This window comes from Scomber scombrus, chromosome 7 (genome assembly GCF_963691925.1).
Source record: "Scomber scombrus chromosome 7, fScoSco1.1, whole genome shotgun sequence".
Classification (NCBI taxonomy): Eukaryota; Metazoa; Chordata; class Actinopteri; order Scombriformes; family Scombridae; genus Scomber; species Scomber scombrus.
Window position 1 is genome coordinate 32,376,741 of NC_084976.1, and position 13,950 is coordinate 32,390,690.

Genomic DNA, 13,950 nt, shown 5'->3' on the forward strand with positions numbered 1-13,950 from the left:
AAACTAAAATAATGTATTAAAGTTATTAACAAAGTAAATGTGAACTCCATGTGTAATGTGTAGAATCAGTAGTGTAGGGAAGTGCATGGATGAGGGGAAATGTGTGCTAGACAATAACAAACACATGAAGCAAAGAAAGAAAAGAGATGTTGCTGGTGGAAGAGAGAGGGAGACACTGAGCAGCTTTGATAAGGTGATCCAGCCCAAAGCCCAGCTGATGCTTCAGCCTGATGACCATTGTAGTTTATAATAATTATCTCTTGATGTGTTGATGAAGAAGGAAACCACCGCTGACATCTCTCACTTGTATATTTTAAAGATTTGATTAGAAAAGAGAACAGTGTCAAACATACAGTTCTAACAACACTATATATAGTTTCTTATCTCTAAAAACTCCACCTTCTGAGTGTAGCCAAGTCAAAATGTCTTATTATGTTTTGTTTATTTATTTTCCCTAAAATCTTTCTTTTGTGTTGTGAACTTCCCCAAAATGATTTTTTCCCCCTGTAAAAGAATAGAAAAAGAAAAAAGAAAGGTTCCTACATTGATTTTCAATTGTATACCCTCTTTCCACTGGGGTGTTGTTTTGGCGTTGCACCACCTAGCGTCATAGAGCTGTGTGTGCTCTGAGCTGGTGAGTCACTTTATGAAGCGCTCTCTCCATTGTCTTGTTTATTATATATTTTTTTTTGTTCATAACCACAATATGTTGATATATGCTGTAATGCAACATGCTAATGAAACTTTTAGTCAAGCCTCCATTGATTAATAATTTGTAAATTGAATCTTAAACTGAGTTATTCATGCAGAGTTAGTTAACTTAGCCTTATGCTAGCTGAACCAGGTTTTCCTCTGTTTCTCTCTTTGTCATACTGATGTCATGAGGTTATGCTGCATGCTATGGCTGTGTAATAACTGTATTATTTCATATGTGACGTGACTATTTATTGTGGTTATGTGAATTTTAATTTACAATTTTTTCCTGTAGAGCGGTGGAGAGTTGCAGTGTGGCTCTGTGTGTGTGTGACGCCTGTTTTTGTTTCTTTATTTCTGAAGGTATGCTATTTGTCTAATTCAGTTCATTTTTTTGATATTTTTGCACTTGAGAAAAATGAGCTAATGTGGGTGAATTAATTTAATTATTTTAGACTGGAAAATGTGGGAAATAATTTCATTGTACTTTGAATCCTGGTTTTAAATATGTTTGATTTTGTTTTACATTCATTTTAATACAGTATGAGTTATGCTGCATATTTTGTGTAATATACAAAGAGATAGAGCTATGTGTGCTCTGAGCTGAGCGGTGGAGAGTTCCACCGCTGACATCTCACACTTGTATATTTTAAAGATTTGATTAGAAAAGAGAACAGTGTCAAACATACAGTTCTAACAACACTATATATAGTTTCTTATCTCTAAAAACTCCACCTTCTGAGCAACTGGTCAGTCTGGACCAAACAGCCTCTGGCCCTTTAACTATACCTGGCTTTTAACCTTTAACCTAAGAGCAGCATATGTTCAAGTGTCACAGGATTTCATTAAATGTCATTAAATGTCAGATACCACACCATAACTCTATTATTATTATTATTATTATTATTATTATTATTATTATTATTATTATTATTATTATTATTATTATTATTTTATATTTAATTGTTCTGGATTGTTTCAATAATGATAAACAAACATTTGCATAAACATATGTATGAACTCATGTTAATAAGAGTTAACTAATGACAATCATGCCATTAATCCCTATAAATATAACATTGAGCTTTAATGTGTATCAGATCTCTTTAAACAGGCTGAATTCTGCCATTCTGCTCTTATATATTGATCAGACCTCTGTGCATTTCCTGCTACTACTCTTCTCTACACCAACAAGAGAGAAAACAGCTGAGAGTTTCTTTCTGTGACCAACAGAATATCAGAAAGACTTCAGAACAACACCATGTAACACCACTTCCCTCTTTACAATAAAAAGATGAACTGATGAGAAATAAAAGGCTCCATTGCTCGGTTCAACACACTCAGGGGTTTAGTCTCTATGACCAGTAGTTTACGGAGGCTAATGTTGGTTAACGTTAGCTAACTTTACATATTGTTGTATAACTGACATTACTGAATCAGTGTGCTGATTGGCTGATCCTCCGTGCTCACTATGAAATGTCTCAGAAACCTTTAAGAACAAAATGATGATGAAAGCAATTCTCTCTGACTTCACAAATCTTCTTTGTAAAATGAAACAGAACTTATTTTAAACTCTTAATCATAGTGTTAAAAACAGTGTGTGATTATATATGATGTACAGAAGCTGCTCATGTAATAATAACTTTATTCACTGATAACTGTAACATACTGATATATGTTGTGATAAAATGCTGCTGTAATAAAACCTCAACCACAACCTCTAAAGTCCTTCATGTGTTTCACCAGGTTTGAATGAAGCCTCCAACACCCAAAGGAAGAGAAGTAGAAGAAACAACTGTAACATCCAATAATGACTAGAAATAAATAGAATAACTGTTCATTAACTTAACAGCTAGAAACAACCAACTGAAACATTATTTACACATCTGAGACTAAATATAACTGACATGTTATTTCACATATAAACAACTATTTTAATAATAATAAGAATTTTATATTATTTATAATTGAAGAACTAAACTACTAATCTACACTGATTTATAATGTTAATCACATCTGGACTTACTGAGCCTTTCTGCAGTTCCTCACAGCTGGGATCAGTCTCCGTTGTCCCTCCTCTGATGTGTTGTACTTCTTCAGGTCCAACTCATCCAGAACCTCCTCTGACATCTGCAGCATGTAGGCCAGAGCTGAGCAGTCGAACACAGAGAGTCTCTTCCCTGATCTGTTCTCTGACTTCAGGAACTCTTGGATCTCCTGATGTACTGAGCGGTCGTTCATCTCCATCAGACAGTGGAAGATGTTGATGCTTCTGTCAGGAGAGATATCATCACTGTTCATCTCCTTCAGGTTGTTGATGACTCTCTGGATGGTTTCTGGACTGTTGTCTGTCTGACCCAGCAGGCCTCCTAAGAGACTCTGGTTGGACTCCAGAGAGAGGCCATGAAGGAAGCGGACAAACAGGTCCAGGTGGCCATTTTTACTTCTGAGAGATTTCCTCATGGCTCCCTTCAGGAACACATCCAGAGATGAGTAATCTTCATAATCATCATCATCTGCATCTGCATCTTCATCATCATCATCATCAGCAGCAGCATCTGCATCTTCATCATCATCATCAGCAGCAGCAGCATCTGCATCAGCATCTGCATCTTCATCATCATCATCATCTGCATCAGCATCGTCATCGTCATCTTCTTCTTCTTCTTCTTCTTCTCCTCCTTCCAGGAAGTTCTTCAGTACCTTTGTGTTCCTGCTGGTGTAACAGTGGTACATGTAGACTGCAGCCAGAAACTCCTGAACGCTCAGATGAACAAAGCTGTAGACTGTTTTCTGGAAGATCACACTCTCTGTTTTGAAGATCTCTGTACAAACTCCTGATAACACCGAGGCCTCTGTGACATCAAGACCACACTGCTCCAGGTCTTCTTGGTAGAACATGATGTTTCCTTTCTCCAGTTGTTCAAACGCCAGCCTCCCCAGCTTCAGAAGAAGGCTCCTGTCAGCCTCCGTCAGCTCCTGTGGACTCGTCTCATGTCCTTCATCATACTTGTTCTTCTTCCTCTTTGTCTGAACCAGCAGGAAGTGTGAGTACATGTCAGTCAGGGTCTTGGGCAGCTCTCCTCTCTGGTCTGGAGTCAACATGTGGTCCAGAACTGTAGCAGTGATCCAGCAGAAGACTGGGATGTGACACATGATGTGGAGGCTCCTGGATGTCTTGATGTGTGAGATGATTGTGCTGGACTGCTCTTCATCACTGAATCTCCTCCTGAAGTACTCCTCCTTCTGGTCATCAGTGAAGCCTCGTACTTCTGTTACCCTGTCCACACATGAAGGAGGGATCTGATTGGCTGCTGCAGGTCGGGTAGTTATCCAGACGAGAGCCGAGGGAAGCAGCTTCCCCTTGATGAGGTTTGTCAACAGCACGCTGACTGATGACTTCTGTGTGACATCAGACACGACCTCACTGTTGTTGAAATCCAGTGAAAGTCTGCTTTCATCCAGGCCGTCAAAGATGAACAGAACTTTACAGACAGCGAGCTTCTCTGCTGTGAGCTTCTGTAATGTTGGATAGAAAACATGGATCAGCATGAGCAGACTGTACTGCTCATCTTTGATCAAGTTCAGCGACCTGAACGAGAACAGAATCAGCAGACTGATATCTTGGTTGTTGGAGCGCTGTGCCCAGTCCAGAGTGAACTTCAACACTGAGAAGGTTTTTCCAACGCCAGCGACGCCGTTCATCAGAACCACTCTGATGTGTTTCTGTTGGTCAGGTAAGACTTTAAAGATGTCCTGACACTTGATTGGAGCGTCATGGAGGGTCTTCATCTTGGAAGCTGTTTCAAGCTGCCTCACCTCATGTTGGGTATTAACCTCTTCACTCTGTCCCTCTGTGATGTGGACCTCAGTGAAGATGCTGATGAGGAAGGTTTTAGTTCCTGCTTCATCAGTTCCTTGAGTCACACATTCACATGTGCTGTTCAGACTGATCTGATGTTCATCTAAAACCTCCTGCAGACCACTTTCTGCTGAAAGACAGAAAAAGAAGGTATCATTATAAATATATGTTCAGCAGGATAGAGGACGTAGATTCCTGTTTTCAGAGATGATGACATCAGCAGACAGATCTTCAGTCTTACTTTGTACAGTGCTGGTCTGACTGTCTGTCTGCAGTCCAGGTCTGGTTCTGGATCCTTCTGCACACTGGGGACAGGAGGAGTCTCCTGATGAAGCAGACTGCTCCTCCACAGAAACACCACTCCTCTTCCTCTCTCTGTGGACATGAACACATTCTTTATGTCACATGACATTAGTGGAGGCCAACCGACAGCTCACATGCTTCATGCAGCTCTTTCCCTTCATAAACAGTCCAGACTCTCAGTATTTGGATATTTCTACAAGTGTGTTCTTCAGGCTCTTGAGTAGGTTTACATCCACAGTGAAATAACTGTGTGTTTGCTGTTGGTTTAGTTTCTGCAGCTACATTTACTCTCAGTCACTGCAGCATTAAAGATGGCAGGTTTTTCTACAGTGTTTGAATCTGCTCACATGAATAGTTGGAAGGTGTTTTTCTGTAACTTGCATCATTTAGATAGAAATAAAAAAATGATCATAAATGATTAAACAAGTGAATGAATATATGAATATTAAAGTGTCATTGGTAACTACAAAATATATCAGTGACTGACTTTTTAAAACAAATAGTGTTGTAATGTAGTTTATGAAATGACATTTAAAAACTGAATCATCTTCATGTCAGTTTACAGTAGAAACAGTCTCTTACTTTGTGTCTGAGGGTCCAGGTTCATTACTGAAGAGTGGAGGATGACCTTTAGACCAGTCACTCTTCATAGACACATAGCCGGATGTTACAGACTCTGCTCCGTCCTGCTCTTCCTCCTCTTTCTTCATCTTCTGGAGTCTGAGAGGTAAACCAGGAACACTGCAGACACACACACATACACAGTATATTAAACCCAGTCCTGCCTCTCAGCTTAGTAGCTTCTTATTAGTTTACATGACTTTAACTACAACCATGTGTGTTTTCTAGTCATCACAAAGAGAAACTTTGACTCTGGTTTAAATCCAACAGACTTCAGATAAACATGTGTGTGCTTCTTAACTGTGACTTCTCTCTACTTTAATCACATCGCTGTGAAGACAGAAACCAGGAAAAGAAAAGAGGAAACAACTTTTAACGACTCTGGGCCAGATGTAAGAACATGTTCATATTTTCTTCTTAAATTTGTCTTGTTTTTTTCGTGAGGTGGACCTTTAACCTTCCTTCCTTCCTCCCTCCTTCCTTCTTCCTCCTTTCCTTCCTTCCTTCTTCCTCCCTTCCTTCCTTCCTCCCTCCTTTCCTTCCTTCTTCCTCCCTCCCTTCATTCCTTCCTTCCTTGACCTTTAAGAGTGAGCCACGTGGGATTCACCAAACAGTGGTATCAGCAGGAAACAGTCGTAAAGGATCTTGGTAAACATGATGAATCCCAGCTGTTCTAAATGAACGCGTTCCAGAGAAGAGTAAACTAACATGAATGATGATCTTAAAACACCATATAAGGTCAGACGTCCGGCAGGTTGTAGAGAAGCTCCATTCATGAAAACGACACTAAAGACTAAAGAAGTTTACGAGCTCAGAAACAGATCAACAGAACTTAGACATGTTTTAACTTTCTTTTCTCTGTGGCTGGTTTGTAGCTCACCTAGAAAATCATATCTGCTGCTTTATATGAACATCTCCGGTAATATGTTGTGTTTCAGATCAGATATATCAATAATGACACTAATCATTATTTATAGTAGTAATATTAACACTCACCTGCTTTAAAGCTGCTTTGTCCTTCTTCTGCTCCGTTGACTTCAAATGGCGTCTAAAGACTGAATAGTTGCACTTTTAGAGTTATTTCCTGTTTGACTACTCCCTTCCTCTTTACTGGAAGTCGTGTGTGTGTGTGTGTGTGTGTGTGTGTGTGTGTGTGTGTGTGTGTGTGTGTGTGTGTGTGTGTGTGTGTGTGTGTGTGTGTGTGTGTGTGTGTGTGTGTGTGTGTGTGTGTGTGTGTGTGTGCGTATATCATTCTCAGATGTGACTCTGTGTCCTTTATGTATATTTGAGTCTTACTAATACATCTTCCAATTCTTTAAACTACATGTTTGATACACATGGTAGGTTTTCTCAGCTTGACTCTAATAATTCCCCTCCTGAATCCTCATTAAAATAAATCCACAGAACCACATGATGAACAGTTTACTGTGAAATTGAACATGAGAGAAATCGTCCTTTTCCGAAGTTTTTAAAGACACAAACAGTAAGAATCGTTATTTAAAAGGAGAGAAAACAAAACTCTGTGGCACCCTGTGGCAGTTTCCCCTGACACTGGTAATACACCACACCATCATTCATTACACAGACCACATGTTAGCCAGGTAGCATGCTATTTTTAGTTTGGTGGTTGCACACACTGAACTACATTTAACATCCAAGTAAGTTTCCTGTGCTATTTATTGCCATAAAGTTTCCTAGAATCACACAAACACATTTATTATTTGGGTATCTCTTTATTATTTGAGGTTTGGAAATCATGAGTTTCTTTCTAATTATGTTGTTTTTTTCTTACCAAAGTATTTCCTGGTGCTGGGCAGTGACAAAGGACCCGAGCCTTGTTTCAGGCTGTCTTTAATAGTGCCTGAGTAACCTGTAGGGAGCATGCTCAGTCCATCTTACTGGACCGTACCAACGCCTGAGTAACCTGTAGGAAGCATGCTCAGTCCATCTCACTGGACCATACCAACGCCTGAGTAACCTGTAGGAAGCATGCTCAGTCCATCTCACTGGACCATACCAACGCCTGAGTAACCTGTAGGGAGCATTCTCAGTCCATCTCACTGGACCATACCAACGCCTGAGTAACCTGTCAGGAGCATGCTCAGTCCATCTTACTGGACCATACCAACGCCTGAGTAACCTGTCAGGAGCATGCTCAGTCCATCTTACTGGACCATACCAACGCCTGAGTAACCTGTCAGGAGCATGCTCAGTCCATCTTACTGGACCATACCAACGCCTGAGTAACCTGTAGGGAGCATGCTCAGTCCATCTCACTGGACCATACCAACGCCTGAGTAACCTGTAGGGAGCATGCTCAGTCCATCTTACTGAACCATACCAACGCCTGAGTAACCTGTAGGGAGCATGCTCAGTCCATCTTACTGAACCATACTAACTGTGGGGTTGAAATCGGTTTTTAAATTCATTTCTGGATTGAGGCCTTGTGTGAATGCTTTGATGACGGCCTTTAAAGTGTAAATAGATTTGGTAATGATGTCCGATATGGAAATTGACCTGTGGAGTTAAGTGATTATTTGATTGATTCCAATTATAGGTGGTATGGTCCAGTGGGAGGGGCTAAGTCTTTAAATGGAGTCTAGGCCTAGGCAGTCAGAGAAGGGCTGTAGTGCCTTGTAGACCCAATGGTGTTTGCTCACATTTCCATGGACTGTATTTAAAGGGCAATAAATAACTTCATGTTTTGCATCAAATGGACTTGATGACCTTTTTTCAACATTTTAAGGTTAAACTACACCTTTTTTCGGTCAGCCTTCTGGCACACTACCCTCACTCTAGGTCGGAGTGTGACACACCCCTAATCCACCATAAAGATGCTCAGTTACTAGAAAGCAACAATAATAATCATCTGAACAATCTTAACAAATGTTACAAATATAATATAAATGACATTTTCTGCATTTTAAGCACAAAGAATCAAACAGTTAACCTTTTATATTACGACAAACATGAACTGTAAACACATCAACATGTAAATACTCCTTTCAATTGCTTTTAAATCTGCTGTTTTACATGTGAACTTTCATCATTGCATTCTAATAAATCAAACAATAAATTACATTTTATTGTTGGCTGGCTGCAGGCTTGTACACACATAAAATTATTCAATATGTGACTCCAAAAACTTTGTTAACCACACAAATCCAACTGCAGCTGCTAAATAAATAAACACCAAATATGAAATAAATCGAGTGAAACAGACTCTGTATTTTTAATGGTGGCGCTAATACAAATATTCTGAATATCTTAATAAACCAAAAAACTGAAGACAACAGAGAGTCTGCTGGACAGTAAACAAAAATATACAGACACCATTACATACAGAATAAACAGAATCACATTACAGCAGATATGTTATATATTCAAATGTTAGTCAGACAGTCACAGCTGAAGTCTGCCGACTAAAACAGGAAGCAGAGCGCAAAGTGCACGGATGAAATGAACGAGAGAAAAAGGAAAAACAGCCCGCAGCAGATTGATGATGATGATGAAGACCAGCAGTCAGGATGTAGAAAGCTCACAGATCAGTGAAGAAGAAGAAACACTGTAATAATAATAACCCCAGAGTAACAGAGATTGGGGGTGGAAGACGACTCATCAGCAGACAAACCCAGCAAAGGACACAGCAACAGAACAGACTATGAATTGGATGATCAGCAAACCTGAGGCTGCAGCAGCTGCAGCAGAGTGCAGGCTCCACATCTGCATATGTGGCTGGGCAAAGGTTACCTCAACCAAAGGACTCCTGTAATGGACATATGTTGTATTTTTCAGCCATTTTCCTTTGGAAGTGGAAAATAACCTATTTGGCACACTTTGGTGCCCAACTGTGCCAAATAGTGCCAAATGAATGTCCGCCTGGTCCTATCCTCACTAAAACCTTTGTGGAGGCTTTGCCCTTTGCTCAAATTCTATCAAATGTGGTACATTTGTAGTCAAGGAGTTGCTGAAGGTGATCAGTGGCATCTGTGTGCATGGAATTAGTGTTAGCATGGTGTTATCCTCTGTCAAATAGGGGGGGAAAAATAGGCGAGGATAGAAAATTCCCATTTCTCCTTTGCTTTATTCCAATTTACTCAGGTATAATAACAGACACACTATTTCTGACACTGGGAATACATTCCTTGAGGTGCCTAGATGTCCCCAGACATTTTCTTTTTAGCCGTTTTTTCTGAAAATATAGCTAGGGTGCAACAGGTTAAAGACACAAACAGTAAGAATTGTAATTTAAAAGGTATTTTAAAAAGCTGTAGCTCCACTTAATAACCTCGCTCCTCCCAATCCGCCATAAAGATGCAGTTAACAGAAAGCAACAGTAATAATTATCCTTTAACAAATGTTACAAATATAATAAAAATTACATTATCTGCATTTTAAACTAAAAGAATCAAACAATTACCTTTTTTATATTACTACAAATATTAACTGTAAATAAATCAACATGTAAATTCTCCTTTCAGTTTCTTTTAAATAAGACAAAATGAACTGTTTACTAAAGAATATTAGATCATTGATTACTGTTTAACATATGTGCTCAGAAGTAAGGAAGTTTAGACTGAAGAAAGTCTAGTTTCAGTCACGTGATCACTTGTTGGTCCATTGCCATCTAGTGGTCAATTATGGTTCTGCAAGAGAAAGAAATATTTAGGAGAGATAGAGAGAGAGTGAGAGAGAGAGAGAGAGAGAGAGAGAGAGAGAGAGAGAGAGAGAGTGAGAGAGAGAGAGAGTGAGAGAGAGAGAGAGAGAGAGAGAGAGAGAGAGAGAGAGAGAGAGTGAGAGAGAGTGAGAGAGAGAGAGAGAGAGAGAGAGAGATGTGATCAGGCAAATATTTGAAATAAACAATAGTAAGACTAAGTATGGAAGGGTTCAACTTTATATCCAATTAATGAAATTTAAATAAAGTGATATTAGTATATTATTTTATTATGAGACTTTTTATTACCAGCATAATAACTTATCACATTATTGACTTATTACATTAAAAAAACAGGTACAATTATTACATTATTAGCAGCTTCAGACCTTCTTACTTTTGACAGATGTAACAATGACAGGTGTAATAGAAAATGTTATGATATGAAGCACAATTCTGTTGTTTTTTTCTGTTATTTGAAGTAAAAAAAAAAAAAAAGTTACTTCGTTATTTCAATGCAGCAGTAGTTCCTTATATTAGATTAGTTTTTACATAAAGATGTCAGAATGTGTTCTCCTTCAACTGCTGATGTTTTTTAAGAGGAAGTTAAATATTAATCTAATGTTTAATTTTATATAAAGTGTTAGAATTTTGTCTGATGTGATCGTCAGTGACTCACCTCCTGTCACATGACTTTCAGTTCTCTTGCAAAGACATGTTCTGAAAAGAAGGATGAGAAAACATTGAGAGGTCGAAAAAATCTAAGATGTTTAATAATCAAAAGAAGTACAATAATGGGTAAGCCAAATTATTAAATGACACATATTCTTCACATCTCCAGCTCTATATTTGTACTCTGTGTCTCTACTGGAATAAAAACTCCTGTCTTTTCAAAGATTCATTTATGTAAAGTTATCTAAAGGTTTGTCCACTGATTGAGTAACCATGGAAACGTTCTCATACTGAGTAATGATTACAGATACAGGAAGGTGGCAGTTACCTTTTGATGATGACAGCTGTCACTATGACGATGAGCAAAGTGTGCAGCGTGAACAGAACCACACGAACTATCAGCAGTTTGTCCCATGTGTCATGATTCAGGCCTGTAAAACAGACAGGACAGACATCTTGGTCAAACAACGATCACATGACATCTCGGTACCTTTTGGTTCCTGTCTGTTTAAAGTGTCTACAGACGCAGTTTGATGCAGTTTCAAGATAAAACTAAACCAACAAACCTTCATCTTCCTTCTCCACACGCACAGTGAACGGCAGGGAGGTTGTTCTCTGATCGGTTGTCAGAGCACAAGTGTAGTTCCCAGAATCCTTTGCAGTCAGCGGGCCGAGCTGGAGGGCGGGGCCAGACTGTGGGAGGGCGTTTCCATCTTTAAACCAGCTGACCTCCAGCTGGTGGAAGCTGCAGATTGATGTGCAGCTCAGTGTGACTTGTTGAATCCGGCTCAGCTCTCCGGCATCACTGGAGCTCTGAATTTTCATTTGAACAGGTTCTAAAGTAAAAAAGTATTTTAGTTTCTCTCTGTGACTTCATGATGTTATTATCAGTACATGCAGCAGGCAGGTGTGAAGGTTAAAGAATCAAACTACACACATCTGCTTCATCATTCAGGAACACTGAACTTCATGTAAGAACATTTTCTTCTCCTGAAGCTCTCTGTACGTCTCTGCTTCAGCCTGACAGACGTCACCCGTTCATCACACTGAAGCCCTGAGCTTTGAGTTGCAGGCAGCATTTCTACAAACGTCTCCAGTTTCTGAACTTTGATAATGTTTAACATCCAACATCAGAACAGGATATAAATAACAGGAAACCACCAAACGCTGAATTTGAACCCTTTGATAACTAATGTGTATACGAGTGATTAGTTATTTACCAGAACAAGAGAAATCAACACAAACATCCTCTGCACCACTGCACAAGCAGAAACAGGGACAAACAGAGAAACGTTAACTATTAAACAACCAACAACAGGACACTGTCATCATGTTAGGACTATAACCTCTAAAGATGATTAATGTTAATAAGTAATATCTGTGTTAGCATTAGCATGTGAAGCTCTTACCAGTGACAGTGACATTCACTCCTGACTGCCCAGTGTAATGTCCTGCTCTGTCGTCAGCTTCCATCCTGAAGCGGAAGGTTTTGCTGTCAATCTTCTGAATATTACTGATCTGTAAAGTGCAGTTTCCAGTCATGTCTCCCAGGTATTTGTAACGAGGGTTGGCTGTTGGTGACGCGCTGTCATACACATACGGGGTGGTGTCATGACAAATTTCATGGTTCACACACCAGCGGACTCTGATGATCTTCAGTGGAACTTCTCTACCATCCTGAGTGAAAGACCTCCGTGGTGTGAAGGTGCAGGGCAGGATGACAGTCGATCCTCTTACAGCACAAACAGGTTCTTGATAGTTTACAGCTGCACCAGCAGCACCTGGAAATAACAGAATGATGACAGATGAGTTCAGGAAAAGGACCTGAGAATGTAAACTGAACATTTACTTTAAATTGAAAACAGTGATGGAAAACACAAAGTTGTGGATTTGATGGTTTTGATGTTAAAACAGAAACTGTGGCAGCAGTTTGACAGAAATATAAATATGTGTTTTATAAAATGCCAACAACAGTAACATATATACAGGTCATTACTCACCAGCCAGAAGCATCATAAAGATCCAGGGAATCTGTTTGTCCCAAACTGTCATCCTTACTTCTTTACCTTCTTTATGTCACTTTAACTTTTGAACCTTGTTATGTTTCAAACAGCAGCAGTGAGAACAGCACTGACTGACCGTCAGAAATTGCACCTCTTCCTTTATTCTGTTATCTTTATCCATCCGTTTTAAAGTTTCTCAACATTTCCTGTCATGTTGACGCCTAACTTGGTGAAACATGTCTGTGGTGTCACACAAACAGTCCATCCTGATCACTACAGTGATATTAAATGAGACATTTTGCATCTGTGTCTTTCCTATTTTTGAGGTTCAGAGAATAAATGTCTCCCTGAACTGTGACTGTCCAATCATAGCTGAGCAAACGTACCTATGCATGGCAGGTTGGGAGACAGACTAGTTTTAAGTGTGGAAATGATTTACTGCTAAACATTAAGAAACTCCTTGAGACGAAACAAGTATAAAATTAAAACAGCTTCATCACGTATAAAACGAAAGCTGCCGATGTAATAAAACACATGCTGGTGAAACCGAGCGCTCTCTATCATCTTCAATAAACAGTAACCAGACACTCGTGTTTATGTCGGCTAAACATCAATTAATGGACTTTCTTTTTATTCCTTTTACTCCTTTCACAAGATTTAGTAAACAGGTGATATGTTTAATTTAATGTAATTAATAACTATGAATGGCTGCTTCAGCTTTATCACACTGTGGGAGAGGTGCTGAAACATTTAAAGTCAGAAAATATTCAGGAGGAAACAAAGTAAAGATGTTTTCTTCTCTTTAGTCTTGTGTTGCTGAGCAGAGAGCTCTGCTAAAGTTTGAAGATCACATCCAGACATTTATTAGTACAGTATATATATGTATGTATAAATGAAGCGTGTAAATGTATAAATGTAGTCATAAATGTATAAGTATAATGTCTAAATGTAGTGTATAGGGAAGCTTGCTGCTGCAAACTAAATGATAAGCAGTGTTAAATTTACACAGTGACTCACATTTTCCTTTAAGTGTAAAACTACATCATTTATTTTCTATGAAACTTCCTGTTTGTTCAAAGCTGAACTTCTGCAGAATGAGTGCATGATAAAGCTGACAGATGACCAAATATAGTCACAGCAGC

General features: G+C 39.1%; 2 protein-coding genes across 3 annotated transcripts in view; both read right to left on the bottom strand.

The window, feature by feature from the left end:
• Positions 1-6,554, bottom strand: part of LOC133983071 (NLR family CARD domain-containing protein 3-like) — a 59,377-nt gene extending 52,823 nt beyond the window's left edge. Inside the window, exons 1-4 of one of the 2 annotated variants that reach the window (XM_062422014.1) lie at positions 6,476-6,554; positions 5,441-5,599; positions 4,797-4,930; positions 2,720-4,685 (exon numbers count right to left, since the gene is read on the bottom strand). In XM_062422014.1, coding sequence (XP_062277998.1) covers positions 2,720-4,685; positions 4,797-4,930; positions 5,441-5,568 — 2,228 coding nt within the window. In that variant the 5' untranslated portion in view covers positions 5,569-5,599; positions 6,476-6,554. The remainder of the gene's footprint in view (positions 1-2,719; positions 4,686-4,796; positions 4,931-5,440; positions 5,600-6,475) is intronic. The other variant, XM_062422015.1, reaches the window with a different exon arrangement.
• Positions 6,555-9,955: 3,401 nt separating this feature from the next.
• Positions 9,956-12,857, bottom strand: LOC133984009 (B-cell receptor CD22-like). Its single transcript, XM_062423223.1, has 6 exons — positions 12,806-12,857; positions 12,215-12,586; positions 11,372-11,641; positions 11,134-11,236; positions 10,813-10,853; positions 9,956-10,125 (listed from the first exon to the last, which is right to left on the bottom strand). Exons 1-6 carry the CDS (start codon positions 12,855-12,857, stop codon positions 10,118-10,120), a joined length of 846 nt encoding a protein of 281 aa, XP_062279207.1. The 3' UTR covers positions 9,956-10,117.
• Between the last annotated feature and the right edge of the window lie 1,093 nt (positions 12,858-13,950).

What these genes read in the sequence shown, in the direction of transcription:
- LOC133984009 (XM_062423223.1), bottom strand. Translation starts at nt 12,857, where the DNA reads ATGACAGTTTGGGACAAACAGATTCCCTGGATCTTTATGATGCTTCTG. An exon ending in CTTTATGATGCTTCTGGCTG is followed by an intron (nt 12,587 to 12,805) that starts GTGAGTAATGAC and finishes TGTTATTTCCAG; the next exon opens with GTGCTGCTGGTGCAGCTGTA. An exon ending in AGTGAATGTCACTGTCACTG is followed by an intron (nt 11,642 to 12,214) that starts GTAAGAGCTTCA and finishes TTTTTACTTTAG; the next exon opens with AACCTGTTCAAATGAAAATT.